This window comes from Podarcis cretensis (assembly GCF_951804945.1).
Source record: "Podarcis cretensis genome assembly, chromosome: 17".
NCBI lineage: Eukaryota > Metazoa > Chordata > Lepidosauria > Squamata > Lacertidae > Podarcis > Podarcis cretensis.
Genome location: NC_137187.1, coordinates 13,777,321 through 13,801,351, shown reverse-complemented (window position 1 = coordinate 13,801,351; position 24,031 = coordinate 13,777,321). Strand labels below are relative to the sequence as shown.

The window sequence follows — 24,031 nt, the reverse complement described above, 5'->3', positions numbered from 1 at the left end:
TGGTCAGCACTGTTTCCTACAGCAGTAAAGTGCACAACTGTGTTGCGGAAACATTTCTTTAAGAAGGTGTTGGACCACCTGTCGCTGTGCCTGCTGCATAGCATGTTCACCCATGGGTGCAGATGGCGCCCAAAAACTCACCTTATGCTCATCTCGAAGGTGAACATCCAGTTCGTCCGTGTGCTTGGTCTCATAGTAGCAGAGTTGGCATTTGTAAGGTCTCAGCTCATTGTGCTTCTCTATGTGCTGCTGTAGGCTTTCGTCGCTGGAGCACGTGAAGGTACACTTGTCACAGCGGAAAACGATTCCCTGCAAATATTTGGACAGCTTGGAACGGCACACTTCTATGGGAACCACTCGCTCTTCTAGTGGGGCGAAAAGAAATGGTAGAAGTTCTATTACTAAGTTTTCTCTGGTTCCCTGAAGGCAACTCACATACAGCCCCTTCATCGCCATTCTGCTATTTCCCCAAAATTTAATTTCAAACCCCTCAATTTGTTTCTCTGGCGCTTTCGATATGGACGTTACTTCTGTAAATGAATCAGAATCAGAAGAATCTTTATTTGCACCAGTCACTGGCCATAGCAATAAAATAAAATAAAAGGTAGATAGAGCTAAAAACTTAAACTATACAAAATACATTTTGGAGCTATTCATCCATAGTTCTCATTTCATTTTCATCATGAACCATGTCAAACAGGGACACTGTTCTTATCTGCAAGTGTACTTAAGTTATTTAACTTTAACTTGTTCCTGAGACTTACAGCTAATAGAACTGTGAATATCACATTAAAATAACACCAACAGTCCCCTCCCCGCCCCCCCCCCAAAGCTTAACCTTAATCACCAAAAGCCAGTTTGGTTTGTTTGTTTTTTATTCCACAATGTTTATATACCACTTGACTATAATAAAAGCTGAAAGCAGTTCTAAAATATGTAAAAACAACAACAACAACCTAAAACAATCAGAAACAGGAAAAAACTATTTAAAACATTCAAAAAACCAACTAAACTAAACTAAAAAGTTTGGCAAGTTTGTGGAGGTTGGATGTGGTTCCATAATTTGGGGGGGGGGGGGGAGAAAAAGAATTAACTGGTAAACGTAGCTTGACTTGAAAGTTGTTATAGAAGAATACTGAGGGCTCCCTGGACTTGAAAGCTGACATTCTCCAACACAGGAATTTTAAAGGGCGACTCTACCATGAAATAGCTGAACGAACTAGTAATGAAATTTCATTCCATTCATTTGGGTTTGAATAGAGAGAATGGCTTTCTGTCCCGCTTACACATACCAATTTACTTAACCACCAGTTTCTGCTGTTGTGAACAATCTCTGGGCTTATTTTGAATAAATTTAAAGTCTAATTCAATTGTCACAGGCTGTAAACATTTTTTTTTTCATTTTGTTGCTATTTGACCCCACTGTACTGTACGCCCCCCCCTTTTCTGGGGGCAGCTAGGCATTCTTTTAAAAAATTACTTAAAAATGTGAAGTCACCGCTCCCTGAATGCCTTGCTCTGAGGAAGCACCTCCATGTAGAGGAAAAATGACAGGAATGGAGAATGAGGTAAACTGAGACCTCCCTGAGGGGCATCAATTTGCCACCCTCTTCCTCTGAGGAAATTGTCTCATTTTGCCTAACTGGTGGGCTGGCCCTGGCTACATTGAAGTCTAAAAACTTTATTTTGGAACAAGATTTTGCGGTCTAGAGCCCACATAATCAGTCGCATTAATCTGCAGCAGATCGTAGAGTTGGAAGGGACCCTGAGGATCATCTAGTCCAACCCCTTGCAATGCAGGAATACGCAGTTGTCCCATATGGGGATCGAACCTGCAACCTTGGCATTATCAGCACCATGCTCTAACCCAGCTTTTCTCAACCTGTGGGTCCCCAGATGTTGTTGAACTACAACTCCCATCACCCCTAGCTAGCAAGGCCAGAGCTCAGGGATGATGGGATTTGTAGTCCAACAACATCTGGGGACCCACAGGTTGAGAACCGCTGCCATGGGTAGGCAAACTAAGGCCCAGGGGCCGGATCTGGCCCAATCGCCTTCTCAATCCGGCCCGTGGACTGTCCGGGTTTTTACATGAGTCTCCTTTTATTTAAAAGGCATCTCTGGGTTATTTGTGGGGCCTGCTTGGTGTTTTTACATGAGCAGAATGTGTGCTTTTATTTAGAATGCATCTCTGGGTTATTTGTGGGGCTTAGGAATTCATTTATTTTTTTCAAAATATAGTCCGCCCCCCCCCCACAAGGTCTGAGGGACAGTGGAACGGCCCCCTGCTGAAAAAGTCTGCTATCCCCTGATGTCTAACCAACTGAGCCAAGCCCAGAATGCATGCTGGCTCAATCCTTGATTTACCCACTCCCCCCTGGGCAAAGAACTAACTCTGTGATTCAGGGCACCACAGTTATGGGCCTTGCCATGCAGCATGCGCAGAGCATGATGTGTTTTCTATGCAGGGCTAAGGAGCGGCGCATGCACTTGCTCCTTCTCCACACAAATTGCAGAGCTACCGCAGTAAGAATTTGATTTGGGTAAAAAATCATACAAGTTGCCCTTCATGGACAACCACAGTTTAAACAACAGAATTCTTTAGTGATAGTTAAATATGCGGCCATCCGAAATTACAATTTCTGAATGTCTTGCTCTTGTGAATTTCACTTGTGTGGGTGGGGGAAATCAACCTAGATAAACAGGAATCCAGTAACAAAGCTATAGCTACATGCACATCTGATCACGCTGGAAGTTATTATACTAACCCACCCCTTTAAAAGTTGTTCTGCTCAGTGACTTAATTTTTCCTGGAATGCAAATGTAGCTGGTTCTCACAACGCCACAATTTTCCTTCTGCTGAGTAGTGTAAAACAGTAACTGCACTTAGAGAAAAAATTAAAGGCCTCGGGCATATTGTTCATGGTAAGACTGCATTCGGCACTGGGGAAAAACTGTCAGGGCATCTCTTCAAAGGCAGCATGGGAATGCCTTAATAGAAGATAGCGGCTGCAAATTGCATTATCTGGTAAAGCTCTGGCTGGGCATAGATTTGCATTTCCACGGCTCAGAGAATAGGAGTGCCAAAAGGGTTCAGGAGGTTAGGCTGTTGGGGAACTCAAGTGCATCTGTGAGCCAGAAAAGCTATTCCTTGCTGCCAGTGTGCCCATGCAACAACCCGTTCCTGGTCTTTAAAAATCCCTCCTTAAAGCCTGACAAAGTACATAGAGAGTCCCGGCCCATATAAGGTAAATTAAAACTGCACTTAGGATGGTGTTCAAGTAAGCGACAAAGCACTCTCCGTGGCAGATTGATAACATCCTGAAGCCTGTAACAATTTAAGAAAAGACACATTCCTCCTTTTTTTCTTTTTTAAAAAGCCCTATGGGGTCACGAAGAGCCGGACATGACTAAACGACTAAACAACAAATTCCTTGCACCAAACAACCCAATACTCTGGCTGTAAATTGCCTCAGTCACTTATTAGGCCTTAAAGGTAAAGGTAAAGGGACCCCTGACCATTAGGTCCAGTCATGGCTGACTCTGGGGTTGCGGCGCTCATCTTGCTTTATTGGCCGAGGGAGCCGGCGTACAGCTTCCAGGTCATGTGGCCAGCATGACTTCTGGCGAACCAGAGCAGCGCATGGAAATGCCGTTTACCTTCCCGCCGGATGGTACCTATTTATCTACTTGCACTTTGATGGGCTTTCGAACTGCTAGGTTGGCAGGAGCTGGAACTGAGCAACGGGAGCTCACCCTGTCACAGGGATTTGAACCACCGACCTTCTGATCAGCAAGCACTAGGCTCTGTGGTTTAACCCACAGCGCCACCCACGCCCCTTATTAGGCCTTATCTGTAGTTTAATGAAACCTGGCGTGCATTCTACTTTTGAGTAGAACCAACTCCACTGCCGTCTATTTAAATGAAAGTTTCTCATTTCCTTTTGAGACTATAGGGTGTCTGGGTGAAGGCACAAGGGACATACCTACTGTGGGACCTCTACTTACCACCATAATCTGTTCCAGCAGCCCGTCCTTTAGGCGAAACCGGTCGCTGGTAGAAGCGCCGTTGTGCGCATGTGCAGATGGCGGCAGCCGCCTCTGCGCATGCGCAAATGGCAGAAGCTGCTTCTGCATGTGCATGAATCATGTCAAACCCGGTATTTACTTCCAGGTTTGCTGCGTTCGCGACATGGATCGGGCTCAAGTAGAGGTGGTCGTAAGTAGAGGTTCTAATGTATTTCCCAGACTTAAAACCGGTTAAATTATCATGTCATCTTCCTAACCCTAGCTTGCTATGGAATGGTGTCGTGTGAGGGAAGAAATGGCAGAGAGAAGTTCCAGGATTATTTTAAAAGGGAACATGACAACTAAATGGTATGGAATCAATTTATGGTTCAATATATGTGCAACAATATCCCAGAAAATGATGAAACAGACATGAAATAAATATTGGACACTACCTCTTTTTTGCTGTTAATAGTATCTGCCTGATCTCATGAAAAGAGAGAAAGCAAAACAAAGTTCTTAAGGAGAAAGACTGTACGACACAAAAGGTCATAGTATACTAACCCCTAAACATGAATATGGGGATATATGGCTATGACCCTGGCATAAAGACCATGTAATGCTAATGAAACATTACAGTCCACAGCACAAATGAAATCATTCACGGCATCACACAGTTGATTCCTTGAACAGCCCTTTGGATACTTGACGAAAGGCGATTAAGGAGCAAGAGAGAATAAATAAATAAGCTAGACTCTCATGACCACGTTAAAAGGCTAACTTATTTTTAATAAGGCTAAGCTGGTTATCTGAGGGGGCAGGGAGGTTTTCCTCTGGGACTCACAGGCTTCCAACTAATTTGGATTTCTCTCTGTTGGAATGATAGCTTTGGTTTATTATTATTATTATTATTATTATTATTATTATTATTAAAAGCTGTGTTTTTTTGCCACCTAGGAAAGCTTTTCTTTTCTTCCTTTTGGATGGGCGTGAAGTCAGATAAAAGACTCTCAACAACCCATGTACTGTTCCTCCAAAACGGGCATGCCTGTGCGCTTCTCCCCGAGAGACAAGTGGCTACTTAATGAGAGGGTCACCCTGGGGGTGGAGAAATCAGCACAGAGGTTCAGCGGGTTAAAATGTTACCTCGCCACTTCTTTCACGAAAACTATGAAAAACGACTTGGCAGAATATGCACTGCTGGTTCACTTTTAACAAAAAAAAAAAAAAAAGGCAGCAAAGGTGCTGACTTCATTTAACAGCTTTTGTTTTCATCCATGTTTTTTGGGGCTCAAAAAAATAAATAAAGAGCAGCACATTCCAGAAACAGCGGAAACATCTCAAAAAACAAAACGAAGAACTCGGAAAGAAGCAAGAGCTCAGCTGAACCACTTAGGTACTCCAGAAAGTATGAAACAAAATTAAACACTAGCTTAAGAAGCCTCTCTGGACATGCCTCCCCCACCCCACCGAAAAAACCACCTCAAAATGTCTTGTAAAACAGATAACCGTTCCAACATGCCCTAGAGGTCAACAGGCTCTGGCAGTCTGGCGCTATAACTCCCTCAGAGGTTAAGCTCAACACTAGAAGCCATTGTTAGCATTCACTGAGGTGTCACTGTTACACGCATCTCGAATCCCGGGGAGATTTTTGCTGTGGGGTTTTTTGTTTTTGTTTTTTTTGTTGGAAGGCCATCTGTGAAAGTCGTTGGCCTCCCTTTACTGCCCAGCCAGAAAATAACCGAGTTCGAGTCTTCTTGCCTACCCTGCTCAGAAGCAAAGAGAAGCAGTGACTTGCAAAGGAGTCGCCATGTGCGCGCCAGCATGAAGAGAACCCTAAACAAAAGATTTCCTCCCAGAGAGATGGCACACACAGCTCTCATTATCTCACCACCAATATCCTGCTGGGAGATGCTGCTCAGCCTGTGATCAGGCAGAATGCCACCTCAACACATGGGCATGGTTTTCGATAGCCAACAGACCATCTCTAAGCATCAAGTGTGATAACTATGGGCAGGAATCCCAGCCTGAAGAGTCCAAACAGCTGTCTCTTCCGAGCTTATAATTCAGCAGCCAACAGAATCTGAAATTCCTCTTTAGATTTCTTAAAAGCAAAAGCAGGGAGAGGAGAGAGAAAAACCACAGCAAGCTAAGTTTTGGGTTTTTTGCAGTTCTGTGCTGGAACACCAGGTGAAGCTTGATGCCCGGCACAGAAGAAGAGGAGTTTGGATTTGATATCCCGCTTAATCACTACCTGAAAGAGTCTCAAAGTGGCTCACATTCTCCTTTCCCTTCCTCCCCCACAACAAACACTCTGTGAGGTGAGTGGGGCTGAGAGACTGCCCAAGAAGTGTGACTGGCCCAAGGTCACCCAGCAGCTGCATGTGGAGGAGCAGAGATGCGAACCCGGTTCCCCAGATTACGAGTCTACCGCTCTTAACCATTATACCACACTACACCACACTGGCAATTCCAGAGGTGGAATTGATGTATACATTACGGATGCGCACATGTTATCATGAACATTTAATCAGAAGCACACATGTAGTAAACAAGAAAGTTCTAAGAGCAGCGAAACAACCCCTTGCATCTTCCCTGTTCATTTTGTTTTGTTTCCTTTTAACTACCAGTATGCTGAAGACAAAACAACTGATGATGAATTATCACCATCCTCTTTCCGGGGTACTGGGCTTTCCAATGAGCAATAGGAGCGATTAGTACAGATCCATGTTGGCTACTGGTACATTCCTGTGGGGTGCCTTTACCTCTATGAAGGACGATATGGTCAATCATGTTCCGTTTATATTTGGTGTGGTACAGACAGAGAGGACAGCGAAGATCTTTGGGTCCTTCCTCAGGAACTGCTGAATGCCCAGCTTCCACGTGCATAGTAAAAGCAGATCTAGAAACACAGGAGTAGTGGAAAGGCTCAAAACAAGGGGCTGTGGAAGCACAACCATTGGGTAATGTTGGGGTTGTTTTTTTCACCCACATTATTTCACTATTAATTCATAAAAGCAATAGTTATCAAAACTTGGCATGGCGTGCTTCCAAAAGCTAAGAAAGAATAGGTTTGTCCATTCCCAAGGCTGGTGCAGACTTGACATTGGTTGACCTCTTAAATGTGGTTCAAAGAATGGTTGTGGGCCACTGGATTACAAGTTACCTCTCCCTCTTTTCCTCACGTGACTCCCATGTAATTATGGTCAACCGTTGCATCAGCACCCATGTTAACTTTGATTAAGGATTCCTTTTAACCAGTATTTGAAGCCATGCTTAAGAGGTCAACCAAGGTTACATCTGCACCAAAGCCGAACTGTAGCTACAATAATAAAAAAAAGGAGCCAACAGGCTGATCAGGTTTACTTTGGTCCCAGACGTGAAACCCAGAGAAGTGCTGGAAAGGAAACAAGGTGGAGATGCATGGCCCATGAGAAGCATTCTAGGAAGCCAAAGAAATAACTCCCAAAGTGGGAAACTACTTAAGGAGCTCACAGTACCAATCCACCGATACAACTAGGGATGGTATATCCAAGCCCCAGTACTTGGGATAGAAGTGGAAGTAGAGTTATACTCTGAATCATGGCCCGATTCAGTTACACATTTAAACTGGGGGTCTCCTCTACGAACTGTGCATCATTCCACGGGGACTGCAGCTTCAGAAGTCGAGAACTCTGGTTCCAGTGCCAGAGCTTCATTGCAGAGCTTCCCCAAAAATATGGTAAAGGGACTCCTGACCATTAGGTCCAGTCGTGACCGACTCTGGGATTGCGGCGTTCATGTCGCTTTATTAGCTGAGGGAGCCAGCGTACAGCTTCCGGGTCATGTGACCAGCATGACTAAGCTGTTTCTGGCGAACCAGAGCAGCGCACAGAAACACCGTTTACCTTCCCGCCGGAGCGGTACCTATTTATCTACTTGCACTTTGACGTGCTTTCAAACTGCTAGGTTGGCAGGAGCAGGGACCGAATGACAGGAGCTCACCCCGTTGCGGGGATTCGAACTGCCAACCTTCTGATCCTAGGCTCTGTGGCTTAACCCACAGCGCCACCCGCGTCCCCAAAAAATATGGTACCAACATGCAAAATAGTTGCACAATCGCATTCTTAAATTCCGAAGGACAAATCTATATAGTGGAGCCTTGGGTAACGTTGCCTCTGGCTTATGTCACCCTCGGCTTGCGACCAGTGCAAACCCGGAAGTACTGGAACAGGTTACTTCTGGGTTTCCGCAGAAGCACTAAATCGTGTCTGCGCATGCGCAGAAGCGCTAAATCGTGCCATGCACAGATGCGGCACTTTGGGTCGGGTTGCTTTTGGGTTGCGGCCTCTGGAATGGATCCCTGATGTAACCCGAGGTTCCGCTGTACTAATGCCCTGCTTCTCCTAGTTACAAGAAGCAAAACATTACACATGGCAACCCCATTTCCAGTTTTGTGAGAAGCCTTCCATGTAGTTTCTGTGAAAACTTTTGAGTAAAATCAACTTCAGTGATTCACAGTTAGGAGAATGAAGATTTTGCTGACTGCAGAACACTACACAGTCAATAGGAATTCACTATTGCTTCCCCTAGGCTGGTTTCTAAATTCCTCTAGCTTCAGGGCAAATGTCAACCTCTAACTAAAGGAAATAAGGGGAAAGAGGCAGTGGGAAGATTCGTGTCAGGAGAGTCTGCCTTGCACCTTCACTCAAAGCAGAAAATACAGATGGCAGTGAAGGCTACTTCCCAGGTTATTTCTAAATGAGGCAGGTGCATTCTCTGGAGTCACCAACTTATGTTTTTAGAGTGCATCAAAATGTAATATGGAACAAATAGCCCATGCACCTGTTTTTAAGAATAGACACAAACAGGTTTTGGTACATATGAATAAACATCCATACTTCTTGCATCCCTGAATTTTCGTATTTTCTCCCCTGTGCATACGAACTTTTATGACCGGTCTCAGAAGTAATTCCAGACAGAACATAGCATTGCAAATTATACTGTTTAAAGTTTGCAACCTGCAATGCATTAGGACTTTAATAAATCACAATGTTGCTTGTGGTACTGTAATACTACAGATTGGACTAATCTCCAGTGAAATAATAGCCATTTAAAAAACATCGAGTGTTTACTGGCAAGCAGACCAGAAATGTCCAGTGAATGGCAAAACCTCAACTGACCCAGGGGCTTTAGACATTTGAAAAAGGGGGGGAATGAAGGAATAACAAATGCTTTGTGTTTCCTATTTCCTACACCTCTGTTCATATATGAAACACAACTTTTCTGCTCCCCCATGTGATAATAATACTAAGCCTACATATAGCATATTGTTTTAATTATTCAAATTAATAAATTTTCAGAACTTATTTATCTACACCACTCAAGACAATTATTTTTTATTCGAGAGGTTTATTGGATTTTAATTTTAATGAATTTTTTCATGATTATCGTGGATTTTGTTTTATGGTTAATGTTCGCTGCCCTGGGCTCCTCCAGCAGAAAGGGCAGGACAGAAAAACAATTAATAAAAACAACAGCAATGCACTCTAATTCCAAAATCTGTGTTTCGAGAGAAACTGCACATTTTTGATGGAAGGAAATGTGGCCTCTGGGAGAATAAGACTGGAAACAGATGTGAAGGGACAAGAGGCAAGAAGCAACTTGGCCCAGCCTCAATTCCCCAAATTGAGGTTGCAATCCCATACTCCCTTACCTGGGAATAAGCCCCACCAAACTCAGTGAGACAAACTGCGGAGCAAAACATATATACCTACAGTAACTCCAACGCAGATTTAAGCATAAAGGTAAAGGGACCCCTGACCATTAGGTCCAGTCGTGGCCGACTCTGGGGTTATGGCGCTCATCTCGCTTTACTGGCCGAGGGAGCCGGCCTACAGCTTCCAGGTCATGTGGCCAGCATGACTAAGCCACTTCTGGTGAACCAGAGCAGCGCACGGAAACACCGTTTACCTTCCCGCCGGAGCGGTACCTATTTATCTACTTGCACTTTGACGTGCTTTCGAACTGCTAGGTTGGCAGGAGCTGGGACCAAGTGACGGGAGCTCACCCTGTTGCAGGGATCTGAACCGCCGACCTTCTGATCGGCAAGTCCAAGGCTCTGTGGTTTAACCCACAGCGCCACCCGCGTCCCTATAGATTTAGGCATTCTTGCCAGCTAAAGAGAATGGGCCAAAATATGGCCAAGTCTGTGCTGGAGTTAGGTCTCACACTGCTCCCATTTTAATTTCCCATCATGTTGGGGACAAAGGGCTTACTACTTTTTAACATAACTAACATTTGCAGGATTTTGCAGTGTGCGGTACACCTACAGCTGTATGCATGTCTAATCTTACACCAGCAAGATTTGCCCTATGATTTAGAGTTTGTTGTTTGTCTGGGAGAGCTAAACCATGAACCTGGGTTTGGATGACATGCTAAGCCAAACCATGGCTTAGCGCAGCGCAACACACCTGCAGAACAACTGAGGAGGAACAAAGCAGCTATTTGGGAACATGCACATTCATGTGGCTCCCACTAAACCACAGTTTGGCTCAGTGTGACAAGTTGAACGAGGCCTATGCATTTCACCACAAAAGTCCACCGAAGTTGTAAGAAAACTTTTTTGTACAAATACTTACTTAAAGCCTGTGTAAAAGGAGCAATCTTTACACTTGAAGAGCTTCTTCCCTCCATGTTTGTCACGGTAATGACGGCGAATGCTCTGGATATAACCCGAGGAGAATTCACAAAATTCACAGTTAAGGATGGCTTCAGTTTTCTGGTCTGCTCCGGAAAGCGGGACGGGGCTAATGTTGTTATTGTTCCTTGCCAGAGCTGCCGACTGGTAGTGGTTCAATTGCTGTTGGACATCTGGGGGTTCCGAGTAGGAAGAATCTGTTGGGGGGCAAATTGAAGAGATGGGTAACGCCAACCTGTTGAATAAGCACAATGGATCTAAGAGATCCTAACTGGGATGACCAGGAGCTGGATTCCTCTTGATGGAGATGGGGGCTCTGTGCCTGAAGGGGGAGGGTGTTCAGGGACAGTCCCAAAAAAAGCGCTACTACTGGAAGAATCTGTGGGGCCGGGGCCGGGGCCAGCCCCCTGGCCTGAGAATGTGCCACTGTCACCCTCTCTCTCCAAGCACACTCCACTGTCAAAGGCCTGAACCTTTCCTGCTCTGAACCTTTGTGTCCAGGACCTTACCTTGTGTTACATCCCTGTTGAGCCTTGCTACACTGCAGAGCGGGAGAGACCTAAGGGTTGGGGAGTAGGGCACCATAAGGCAAAAGCTAAAGGCAAAGGACCCCTTGACGTTTAAGTCCAGTCAAAGGCGACTATGGGGTTGCGGCGCTCATCTCGCTTTCAGGCTGAGGGAGCCGGTGTTTGTCCACAGACAGCTTTCCGGGTCCTGTGGCCAGCATGACTAAACCGCTTCTGGCGCAACGGGACACCGTGACGGAAATCAGAGCGCATGGAAACGCCATTTACCTTCCCGTAGCAGCGGTACCTATTTATCTACTTGCACTGGTGTGCTTTCAAACTGCTAGGTTGGCAGGAACTGGGACAGAGAAACGGGAGCTCACCCCATCGCAGGGATTCAAACTGCCGGCCTTCCGATCGGCAAGCCCAAGAGGCTCAGTGGTTTAGACCACAGCGCCACCCGTGTCCCTAGGAAGGCACCATTAACAGGTGGATGACACCCTCCTCTGCTTCCCTTTCTCATCCATGGTTTTATTTTTATCATATGGCTCTGTCAATTGCCCAGACATATAATTTAGTCACTTATATTTGTTTTAAAAGTTCTATTGATTTCATTTGAGTTTTAATTTGGATGGTTTCACTTTTTAAAAATTGGCTTGTGGGTTTTAGCTGTGTTTTATCTACAACTTCATATCTAGGCTGTCTGGAAACCATTTTTGATCAGGGGCTTTATAAATCTTCTAAATAAAACAATCACAATAAAACAAATCCTTTAAATGAATAAAAGCTTTGTATCTTGCTCAATTTCAATGAAACCAAAGTGAGACAGGCAAGCATTTTGTGCTGCAAGTTTTTCCTTCCGGGCTGCCTGGTTCAACATGTGCACAAGTTGTCACTTACTTGCAGCACTGAAAAAGGATTTGCATTGGGGAATGAGATTTGCGTACAGTTGTACCTTGGAAGTCGAACGGAAGTCCATTCCAAAACGTCCGGAAACCTCCTGCAGCTAATTGGAAGCCGCGAAAGACGTCTGGGTTCCAAAGAACGTTCACAAACCGGAACACTCACTTCCGGGTTTGCAACGTTCGGGAGCAAAAACATCCGAGTACCAAGGCATTCGGGACCCAAGGTACGACTGTATTTATTAAGCTCCACAGATAGAACTTGCACGTCATGTCAACTCAAAACACCCCCCTCCCAATGGAGACAGTTCACACATTTGGGTGACGTTCATCAGGTTAGGAGACCTCAAGCATGCGAACACGAGCCCCTGAGAGCACCAGGTGTGTCTCAACCAACAATGGTTGGTAACAGCTATAAGTAAAAATGCACTTACAGCTGGGCAACATGAAGAGAACTTTTGTTGTTATTCACGACCTAAAAGGACAGAGCTGTAGAGTCTTTGCTCAATTTCTACCTAATGAACACTACCCCCTAACTCACTGGCCACTTTCACGCATAACAATAGGCCCGACTTCCTGGCTTATCACAGTGTGAATGGGCAGCACACAATTGCATGCTGTCCAATCACTCTTCTCCTGGTATGAGTGGGTTAACCAAGCCAGCAAGCTTTGCCTGCCCGTTACATTCAAATCAAGCCAAGATATTTTGTTGGCTTTTTGATTGTGTGGCTTGTAAGGCGGTAGCAAACAACCCTTGGTTCAGTCATAAGAATTTCTGGTTTGTTTATTCTGTTTACACAAGGAGAGAAGCCGAGGAAGCAATTGAACACCATTCATGCTCAATCACAGTAAGTAAGAAAGTCCGCTTGTCATTAACGTGTTAACACGGCCAGTAAGTCTTTCAAACTTATTCTTGAAGGCGGGTAGAGGAGCAAAAGGTGAAGTTACAAATTGCTCCAGCATCTACTCTTATTTAGTGTCTATAAATAAATTACTATTGTACAATTGGAATTGCTTAAATTTTATTGTGAAATATAGTATTGGGGGGGGGGGGAATCCCAGAGAATATGAGCCTAATAAAAACTTTCAAGTTTGAAAGATGCAATACAGTGTGGAAGAGAAGTAGATTAAATTACCACAAATCTTCCTCCTTTTTTATTATAATGCATAAAGTACACCAGAACAATACATTGGACATAAATATAGCCACATTCGTTTACATACTGTCTAAAGCTGTTGATTTGAATGAACGTAATTTTTAATGGAGAAAATAGATGGGAAACTTAATCCACCCTGAAATTTGATCATCAGATTACTTCGTGAAAGCTGAAAACGAGTTATGGAACAATATGAGGAAGGGTAGGGGAAGCTAACCTGTGTCTGAGGTCTATGGAAAGAAGGGGCATTTGAAAGAATCCAGATCTCACTAAAGGGAATGTCCAATCGCGTAAATTGCTTTCTCAAGTTTGGTACAATGGGGGTGGGGAGCCCACACACAAAGCTAAAGTTCAGTGGACACAAAATGCCGTTAACATGAGAAGCCAAAGCTTTGTGACTGGCAGGAAAAGCAGAGGCACTGATGACAACTTCTGCATCAGGGGTCTTGAACTCCTGTTTCGAATGTGGAGATTAGAGATTCACAGGTTTTGTCCACAGAGCTCCCCATCGTTTGTCAAAGGCAGATTAATATAATCCTGGTGATAAAAGGCTCTTAATTAAAAATGCGGGGGGGGGGGGAGGAGAAAAGGGGGGGTTAAAACATTACACCTGAGGCAATGGAGGACTAATTTCCCCAAAGCGATGCTAACAATTCAACCAATCAATAACGACAGCCAGAAGGCAGGAAACACTACATAGCCAATGAAAAAGCATTTTCATGATTATGATTTATTGTTTTGCTGGGGTGGGGTGGGGTGGGGAACAACAAAAGTCCCAAACAATAATAAAAGCAACAGCTGAACAGGAGACTTCCTGTCTTGCAGCCTTTATTCTTCAAGCCTTATATACCATAATATATATGGTGAATGCTATGCGGGTGGCGCTGTGGGTAAAACCTCAGCGCCTAGGACTTGCCGATCGCATGGTCGGCGGTTCGAATCCCCACAGCGGGGTGCGCTCCCGTCATTTGGTCCCAGCGCCTGCCCACCTAGCAGTTCGAAAGCAAGTAGATAAATAGGGACCGCTTACCAGCGGGAAGGTAAACGGCGTTCCGTGTGCTGCGCTGGCTCGCCAGATGCAGCTTCGTCACGCTGGCCACGTGACCCGGAAGTGTCTCCGGACAGCGCTGGCTCCCGGCCTATAGAGTGAGATGAGCGCACAACCCTAGAGTCTGTCAAGACTGGTCCGTATGGGCAGGGGTACCTTTACCTTTACCTTTATGTGGTCAAAGCTAAATGCCTGACTAGAACAGCTGAATGATGCAGATGTCTGCAAAGGCGTTTTGGTTAGATTCACCTAGATGTTCCCTTTCAAACCCATAGTATCCAAAGCATATGTTTAAAAGACTTTTATACCACTTTAAACAATTAAGGAATCCTGGGAACTGCGGTTTGTTAAGGGTGAATTGCAGCTCTGTGAAGGGTTTCCTCCTAACTCAAAGCATATTGCAGTTATCAGGATTCATTGGGAGAACCAATGGTAGTTTTTTGAAACAGGGCTGTGAAGAACCTCCCCCCCCCCCTTTATATAGTAATATTTCCAAGACGATCCAAAGATAGATCTTTTAACCAGATCTCCTTTGGTAAAAGTTTTTAATACATTACTTTTCTTCCTAGAGCCTGCTACTGGATATTCCTACTGATTCCTTTACACGGAGATAGAGAGAGAGATGTGAAGTTTAACCCTGGTCTTTTGCACATAACACACAGTCTGATAGGTAAAGCTGCAACAAATAAATAAATGAAACACAGCTTAGAAGAAATTTTCGCTTCCAGCTGAAAAGGAAAAAGGGAGCAGTAGAAAGATCAATGTTTTTATCTGGAGAATTGGAAAGGAAGGAAATATAAAGCTAATTTGTATTTCTCATGTTCAGTGTGCATTTTTTGTCAGTTTATATTTTCAACTCCAATTCGGGGAATACATACGATCAGACGGCAACTGGATACTTGGAACAGTGAACCACCCCCAGATTTGCAAATACCATTTCCTCCCACAAGGCTGTCTGCATTCATGGCTAACTTTTTTATAGTCCTCTCTGGTATCCTTGGTCGCCTCTCACACTTTGCTTCTTTAATTTTGGAAATGCAGTACTACCTAAATGAGTATTATTAATTTTTTGATAGAAAGTAATCAGTACTGATATACAGACGCGAGTTTCCTACTTGTTAAATAATAAGACTTAAAACGACAGAATTTCTCACAAGTACCTTTCTGTAATAAAAGTTCCTAAGTTTATATAGAAGCAAAATGCTTGTTTTTGAGGCCACATGCTAGAGCAGTCTTTCAATTATTTTCCAGGGGAGCTTTCAATATTATTAATTTTTAAATGGAATTTATGTTTTAAGCTATTTGCTTAGCTTTGTATTGTTTTTAATCGTATTCCGCATGGCTTTAGGTGTCTTCTGTGCAGAAGAGAACGTAGTATAAATGTGATGATAAATTAAAACAAGCAAACAAACAAACCAACCTTGGGGGGGGGGAGAGAAAGAGAAATACTACTACTTTGCTGATTCTTAAGAAAACATTTAATTAAAATATGCACTATTCTAATTCAAACTTCCTGTAAGCCTTGGCTCAATGGTCGGGGATGATGGAAGCTGTAGTTCAAAAGTATATAGAATAGACCTGGGTCATATATTGATATGCCGTCCAAAACTGGTTTGAAGTCCATATCGTGATACTGGTTTCATAATTTTTAACTTGGCAATATACACGATGTGTGTTTGTGTGTCCGCTATGCAAAACTCAAAATGTGGGGGAAATGGGGAAGCAGCCAATGCTTCTCTCGATTCCTGCAGCCCTTGTTAACTCTGCCAGTTCAGCTCTCCCCTTCTGCTCACAAGAGCAGGTGCTGGCATAAACCACGACGCGGGGAAAACCACAAAGCCAGCCAGTGCCTCTACGTAGCTCTATCCTTATTCCAGACATCGTGATTTGAAAACCTGATACAGTGGTACCTCTGGTTACGTACTTAATTCATTCCGGAGGGCCGTTCTTAACCTGAAACTATTCTTAACCTGAAGCACCACTTTAGCTAATGGGGCCTCCCTCCACCGCCGTGCGATTTCTGTTCTCATCCTGAAGCAAAATTCTTAACCTGAGGTACTATTTCTGGGTTAGCGGAGTCTGTAACCTGAAGCGTATGTAACCTGAGGTACCACTGTATTGCTCAGCCCTGCTGTTCACCTCGACATAGTAGTTCCACCCTTATTTCAGACATCGTGATACATCAGTATATTGTGCTCTTCAGTGCCAGATTTACGTATAAGCTAAACAAACTATAGCTTAGGGTCACACTCTCTTGGGGACCCCCCCAAAAATTTAAAGGAAACAAAAACTGGATGTACATTTCCAAAATATAAGATAAAAAAACAAAGAAAATAAAACCTGCATACAGCAACAGTGTTTTGTGTCGTGTAGGCTCCTATGATGTAAGTAACGGGCCCTGCCTGCTAGCCTGCTCCCTAAAATATCATTGGTTTCGATATATAGAGGGTGCCTACATTCTGCACGTGCAAATGGCTTTAGATATCTATGAGGTCCATAAATTACCATACTGCATATATTCAACACAAAAATCCAGCAACAATTTGTTGTTGACAAAGGACAGACGGACATATAAAGGGCCCCATGACCCAGTAGCATAGGGCCTCATCAAACCTAAATCTGGCCCTGGTGATCTTTAACTGGTGATATAGGTTGTGATGCTGGAAACCAGATATTGCCCAGCCCTAATCTAGATGGCAGGGATGCGGGAGGCGCTGTGGGTTAAACCACAGAGTCTAGGACTTGCCGATCAGAAGGTTGGCAGTTCAAATCCCCGCAAAAGGGTGAGCTCCCGTTGCTTGGTCCCTGCTCCTGCCAACCTAGCAGTTTGAAAGCACGTCAAAGTGCAAGTAGATAAATAGGTACTGCTCCAGTAGGAAGGTAAATGGTGTTTCCGTGCGCTGCTCTGGTTCACCAGAAGCAGCTTAGTCATGCTGGCCACATGACCCGGAAGCTGTACGCCAGCTTCCTCGGCCCATAAAGCGAGATGAGCGCTGCAACCCCAAAGTCGGCCATGAATAGACCTAACCGTCAGGGGTCCCTTTACCTTTAATCTAGATGGCACCAAATTGGGCACCTACCCCTGCGCTACACACCAATCTGGCTCCTCAATAACTAGCCATGTCCTTTTGGATCTTTGCCTTTGAAATAAGAACACATGCAATAGGAGAGGCCAAGCATGCGTCACAAAAGACTATCGTACAAACGTAACAAAACAACGCTGAAATAAAATGTAATCATTGAGAGATTTCAATCTTATTTTAAAGAAAGTTATTTCTCCGCTGATGCGGACTATAATCAGCAGGTATCAACCTCTGCCCCAGTGGCTGTGCCAGCGTCTTTTCTGCTAAATGTGTCGCCAGCACTTCACAGCATGTGCCAATAGTCCTTGCAAGAGCATGGCAAGGCACCTAAAATAATTAACGCAAGCCTGAATTATCTTAATTATATGTTACTGGCAGCATGATTTGGGATATTTGGGGGGGGGTGTCAGTGGCGGGGAGGGAAAGGTTGGTATATAAGACCGGCAGGAACTGAGGAAGGCAAGGGCTAGGACAGCCAACAACGACAGCAACAACAGCGGCCAAAATAAACCTTGCTGGATGCAACTTAGTTTGTCTCTCTCCTGGCAGAGATTCCGCTGATCAGAAGTGGCAGCTCCTCGCCCCTGGCCCATCTCCCTCCCCAAACAAGCAGGACAAGGGGCGCTTGGCAGGTGGCGGATGGGATGCCACAAATGCATGGCAAGCCTCTGAGGTGCCTTGGCAGGCTGCCATGTCATGTGGCTGTTCCTCCATCCCAGAGGAACCTTGGTTTACAGATTTCCAAAGAGGGCACTGGAAAACGCCGTCGCCTGCAATGCAGATTCCAAGATACTTGTAATTGTTGTTCTTTAGAGTTCTGTACCCAAGAGGTTTTGTCATCCACTGCGTCACCTTGAGTTGTGGCTTCTACAGGTTTCCAAAAATACATTAAAAATCACCAAACCTCTGGCCTAGCAAATGTATTGTCAAAAAAAGTACAGTGGTACCTCAGGTTAAGTATTTAATTCGTTCCGGAGGTCTGTTCTTAACCTGAAACTGTTCTTAACCTGAAGCACCACTTTAGCTAATGGGGCCTCCCGCTGCCACCATGCTGCTGCTGTGCAATTTCTGTTCTCAACCTGAAGCAAAGTTCTTAACCCGAGGTAATATTTCTGGGTTAGTGGTGTCTGTACCCTGAAGCGTATGTAACTTGAAGCGTATGTAACCCGAGGTACCACTGTAGTTACACAATGCAGTTTTCTTAAGAGTAGGGGGAAAGGGCGGCACAGCCCAAATGGTGAAGGAGGACTCCAATAAGGATGAAAATCTCTAAATGCTGACAGCTAGCATAGGTAGCTACAGACCCTTAATGTCCAAACCAAGATGGGTAAGAAGTCTGGACCAGTGCTGGATGTATAGCAGGGTCAGGGCAGCATTGCTGTATGCTTACATTGTTGACAAAATGTCAACAAAAATGTCAACTAGACATTCCGTTTTGCCGACTGTACCCTTGGTTTGGGACACAGGTGGTGCTGTGGTCTAAACCACAGAGCCGAGGGCTTGCCGATCGGAAGGTCAGTGGTTCAAATCCCCATGACGAAGTGAGCTCCCGTTGCTCGGTCCCAGCTCCTGCCCACCTAGCAGTTCGGAAGCACGTCAAAGTGCAAGTAGATAAATAGGTACCGCTCCGGCGGGAAGGTAAACAGTGTTTCAGTGCGCTGCTCTGGTTTCGCCAGAAGCGGCTTAGTCATACTGGCCACATGACCCAGAAAAACTGTCTGCGGACAAACGCCGGCTCCCTTGGCCTGTAAAGCGAGATGAGCACCGCAACCCCAAAGTCATTCGCGACTGTACTTAACTGTCAGGGGTCCTTTAGGTTTAACCTTGGTTTAAGGAGTCATTTGGCTCCTAGCTTCTATATCTGCGTTTCTAACGCTGCCAAGTGAGAACAAATCCATCCACCATGCCCCAGTACTGTACATTACACAAAAGCAGCAACAGTTTGTGTTCTCGGAGTCCTAAGAGGGGGGGGATAAATTAATAACGATTGCTTACTAAAGTTAAGTTCAAAAGTCAGCAGAGCATGAGTGTAAGAGAAAAGAGACAGAAAGAGAGAACAATTACCATTTCCCCAACTTCAGTCTACAGCCACAACTCCTGCTGTACCACCTGAGAAGCATCGGGGGCTGCAGCTGTTTGTTATGATCCTCACATTTGTAAGCGGACTGGGATTAAGTTACATATATGGATCAAAGCAATCAAGACTTCCGACTGCAAATTTCACATGGTCAGATACACAAACACAGAGAGCAGGGCTGGGTGTGATTATGGTTGCTGGGCTGTGGAAATAGTCGGGCTTAATTCACTGCGAAGCGATTAACCAAGTGCAGATAAAAGGAAATGAAAAACAACGCAGTCCTCAGACTTCCCACACGCTTCAGCAAGCGAAGCAACATCAGTCACCTGCTTTGAACCCCACCCTTGTTTTCTTCCCCTACTTGCCCTCCCAAGTTTGAGAGCCCTCACCCTAAAGTGACATGTTAAATAGCAAAGAGAAATGTGTGGCAGGAGTACAGGAAAGCAGGTAGACAGGGAAGCAAGAGTTCAAGAGCACTTCAGATTTGCTCATTCCATGCTGCACAGATAGAGGGAGAGGCACTTGAAAGGAGGCAACGAGCAAAACAAAGGGAGAAATGGATAAAATAGTATAGGAAGGTATTATAATAGGCCACATTGCTATGCCTTATGCCCTTGGATAGCCCCTTCATTTTCAAGCGAGGGTGACCGGGTGGATGTAGCCCTTGAACTGACCGAGGCTGAAAGGCCAACAGCATTCGTTGTGCCTGCTCATTAACAGGTAAAAAAGGTCCAGTCGTGGCCGACTCTGGGGTTGCGGCACTCATCTCGCTTTATTGGCCGAAGGAGCCGGCGTACAGCTTCCGGGTCATGTGGCCAGCAGGACTAAGCTGCTTCTGGCGAACCAGAGCAGCGCACGGAAACACCGTTTACCTTCCCGCCGGAGCGGTACCTATTTATCTACTTGCACTTGAACCAGAGCAGCGATGGGAACCCCGCTTACCTTCCCGCTGGAGCGGTACCTATTTATCTACTTGGACTTTGACATGTTTTCAAACTGCTAGGTGGGCAGGAGCAGGGACCGAGCAATGGGAGCTCACCCCGTCGTGGGGATTCAAACCACTGACCTCCTGATCGGCAAATCCTAGGCTCTGTGGTTTAACCCACAGCGCCACCCCTGTTCCTTTTAACAGGTATATGGTTATTACCTTATGAACTGTCTGTGTAGCCAACTTCTTACTGCAGCTGAAAGGCAACCAAGAAGTCGAGATGTAATTAAAGAGCAATGTTTACATGGTGGCCGGCAGGACTGGGGCAGTTGCAGCAGCCCCCTTCCACTTATATTCCAGCAACTGGCTGGCTGTTACCTTGCTTTGGCTGTTAAAGACAAGAGAGGAGGAGCCATTTTTGGTCCTGCCCCACACCAGTGACCCCCTCTTCCCAAGAGCTGCAGATTCATCCTTCAAAAGCATCTGTACCTTGTTTGGGGAAAACAAATGAACATTTGTGGAACAGCGCTCCTCTGCTGCTTGCTGCATGTGCATAATCGTGATGATGAGAGACTAAAATACAGTGGTATCTCGGGTTAAGAACTTAATTCGTTCTGGAGGTCCATTCTTAACCTGAAACTGTTTTTAACCTGAGACACCACTTTAGCTACCGCCGCCGCCATGCGATTTCTGTTCTCATCCTGAAGCAAAGTTCTTAGCCCAATATACTATTTCTGGGTTAGCGGAGTCTATAACCTGAAGCGTCTGTAACCCAAGGTACCACTGTAGTGGGAAATGATATACCGTGGTACCTCGGTTTACGAACTTAATCCGTTCCAGAAGTCCATTCTTAAACCGAAACCGTTCTTAAACCGAGGTGCGCTTTCCCTAATGAGGCCTCCCACCACCAGCACCCTTCCACCCGTTCGGCTTCCATTCTTAGACCAAGGTAAAGTTCTCAAACCAATACACTATTTCCTGTTTTGCAGAGTTTGTAAACCAAATCGTTCTTAAACCGGACTGTTCTTAAACCGAAGTACCACTGTATAACGAAATGAAAAGGATGTTTAAAATAACCTTTGTAAAAATACAACAACAACCCATAAGCTTTTCTTTTGAGAATTATAGGGACAGAACTATCTAAAATGTATAGGAACTTATTCATGTATGCTACTACAGCAGCTAGAATGCTACTCGCCCCAAAATGGAAAGAAGCAGAAGTCCCAACAAAGGAAGAATGGATGAAGAAACTTATGGGAATATGCAGAAATAGCAAAACTTACCGGGAGTAAAAGAAATCAAGATAACAAACTTCTTTAAATAAAAGAATAGAAATGGTTTATTGAATATTTACAGATAAATTATAAACAGATAAGATCATTGGCAGGACTGCTGTAATAGCCTGCACTTTTGTAAGAGTATATATTTAAAGTAGATGAATAAATGAGCAAATTAAGTTAATGCAGGAGATATTAAAAATAAATGTAAGGAACCACAGAAAGAGGGGGAAGGAAGTCAAGTTTTGAAATGTAGAAATGATTGTAAAATTAATGAAATGTTTAAATTTGAAAAGTATAAATAAAATTTGAAAAATAAATAAAATAGTGCAATTCTCTTAGGATTTTTTTTTTTTTATGTCACACTCCCAGGCAGGTTGGACAACCAAAGCCTGTATTGCAAGGGGTAGCCTACCTGATGTCACATATTGGGTTTGTGTGTGTGTGTGTGTGTGTGTGTGTATGTGTGTGTGTGTGTGTGTTTATGGGGGTGCACGCACAAGAAGAACATGGGAATGAATGGAATATGCAAGGCAAACCTGCTGTGGGCAATATGAAGCTGAACGACAAACCCAATCTATCCATCTGGAAGGACACAGCCTCCAAGTTTTAAACACTTATAAAAGGAGCCTGGGGCAGACATCAAAAGACAGTGTAAATGAAGGTTTGTCATAAAAGCTCAGAGCGCTGAAGGAAATGCAGCTATCATTCGGGAGTATATATATTCCGCTCTCTTTTTGTGGCCACCAAGAAATTATACAACAGCCTACCAAGGCAGGATTTGGAATCCTTTGATCAGCTCCGGCCACTTAAATAAAAAATATTGAAAGGATATACTATACAGGAGGGACCACAGAGTGCAACAAGAAGATGTGAGCTGTGGGAATGCTGTTGAAAAAGGGTGAAGGGTGTTATCCATGCTCCTTTGAAACTTTTTAATCTTCCTCCCGCTTTGAATTATAAACGTGTGCAGGTCTGAATGGATTACAGAGGACAAAGGTGTACAACTTCTTATACAAGTGTCAAACTCACTTAGAAGGGAAATGAACTTAATCTAAAAAAAAAAAAATTAAAACGAATTCAAAAGGCACCTGACCGCATACTGCTCAGAAGTCTTTAAAAAGAAAATTTACCACTGATGATGATGATGATGATGAATATATGGACCCCTGACAAATAAGTCCAGTCGCGAACAACTCTGGGGTTGCAGTGCTCATCTCGCTTTATTGACCAAGGGGGCCAGCGTTTGTGCACTTCTGCAGACAGTTTTTCCGGGTCATGTGGCCAGCATGACTAAGCTGCTTCTGGCGGAACCAGAGCAGCGCACGGAAACGCCGATTAGCTTCCCACCGGAGCGGTATCTATTTATCTACTTGCACTTTGACGTGCTTTCGAACTGCTAGGTTGGCAGGAGCTGAGACCGAGCAATGGGAGCTCACCCCATCGCGGGGATTCGAACCGCTGACCTTTTGATCGGCAAGCCCAAGCGGCACAATGGTTTAACCCACAGCGCCACCCTCATCCCATCCCCCTATAAAAGCTTACAGCGCAATTCATAAATTATAAATATAACTGGAGTTATCAATATAAACCTACAGAAAAAGAGGGAAATAATTGAAATTGGGGAGTTGATCAGGAAGGCACCGGACCATTTAATTTTTCTATCCTCAAAGTCTGTGCACAACTGCGCACATGCTCCCAAGTATTCAGAACAACCCCAAATATAGGAAGAAGACCTTACAGTAGAGTGTGTGGAGAAACCTGCATTATGGTACTGAAAGCATTGGTCAGCTGAATTACCCTATTCCACTGCTTTTAGTGTGTGCTTAAACTTCTCGCTCTGAAATTAATGGGAAATTAAAGCGCTCAACTTCAGCTGTGCCACAGCCAATATTTTCTTATCTTTCTTGGGTCCATGCTGAGAAAACACAAGATCAATAAGCGAAGCAGAATGGAAGGGCATAATCCTCTAGATTTGACAGCTCGCCCTCTTGCTTCTTCATTCACTCCCACCTCAAATATGTTCTAACATGTGTGCACCCACTGCTCTTTTTGCCTACAAAAATATAGGAGTTTGTCAGCGCATCACTGGGGATGCTGAGTGATCAGCGGAGACACCACAGGAAGTGAGGGATAAGCAGAAATGAAGGTTAAGAGGAAACAGCATCTCTTTTCTGCCAAGAAGAGTCAGAGATAACCTGGAACTTCCCCCCTAACTTCTTTCACGCATTCATTTGTTTGTACTGCAGCTGAGGTAATAGAGATTTTTATCACCATTCAATTTCCCAATTTCCCACAGCCAATTTAGTCTCATTTGCATCTTCAAAAGATGGCGGGGGGGGGGGGGAGAAATGACAGCCCCTCAA

The 24,031-nt window shown here is 44.5% G+C and overlaps 1 protein-coding gene across 5 annotated transcripts in view; it reads right to left on the bottom strand.

Annotated features, from left to right (window-relative positions):
* The window catches only part of ZNF462 (zinc finger protein 462), a 150,230-nt gene that overhangs the window by 12,158 nt on the left and 114,041 nt on the right, over positions 1 to 24,031 (bottom strand). For all 5 annotated transcript variants that reach the window (XM_079959043.1, XM_079959041.1, XM_079959039.1 and 2 more), the window contains 3 exons: positions 10,629 to 10,884; positions 6,774 to 6,910; positions 142 to 365 (listed from right to left, as the gene is read on the bottom strand). In XM_079959043.1, the coding sequence (XP_079815169.1) occupies positions 142 to 365; positions 6,774 to 6,910; positions 10,629 to 10,884 (617 nt within the window). The remainder of the gene's footprint in view (positions 1 to 141; positions 366 to 6,773; positions 6,911 to 10,628; positions 10,885 to 24,031) is intronic.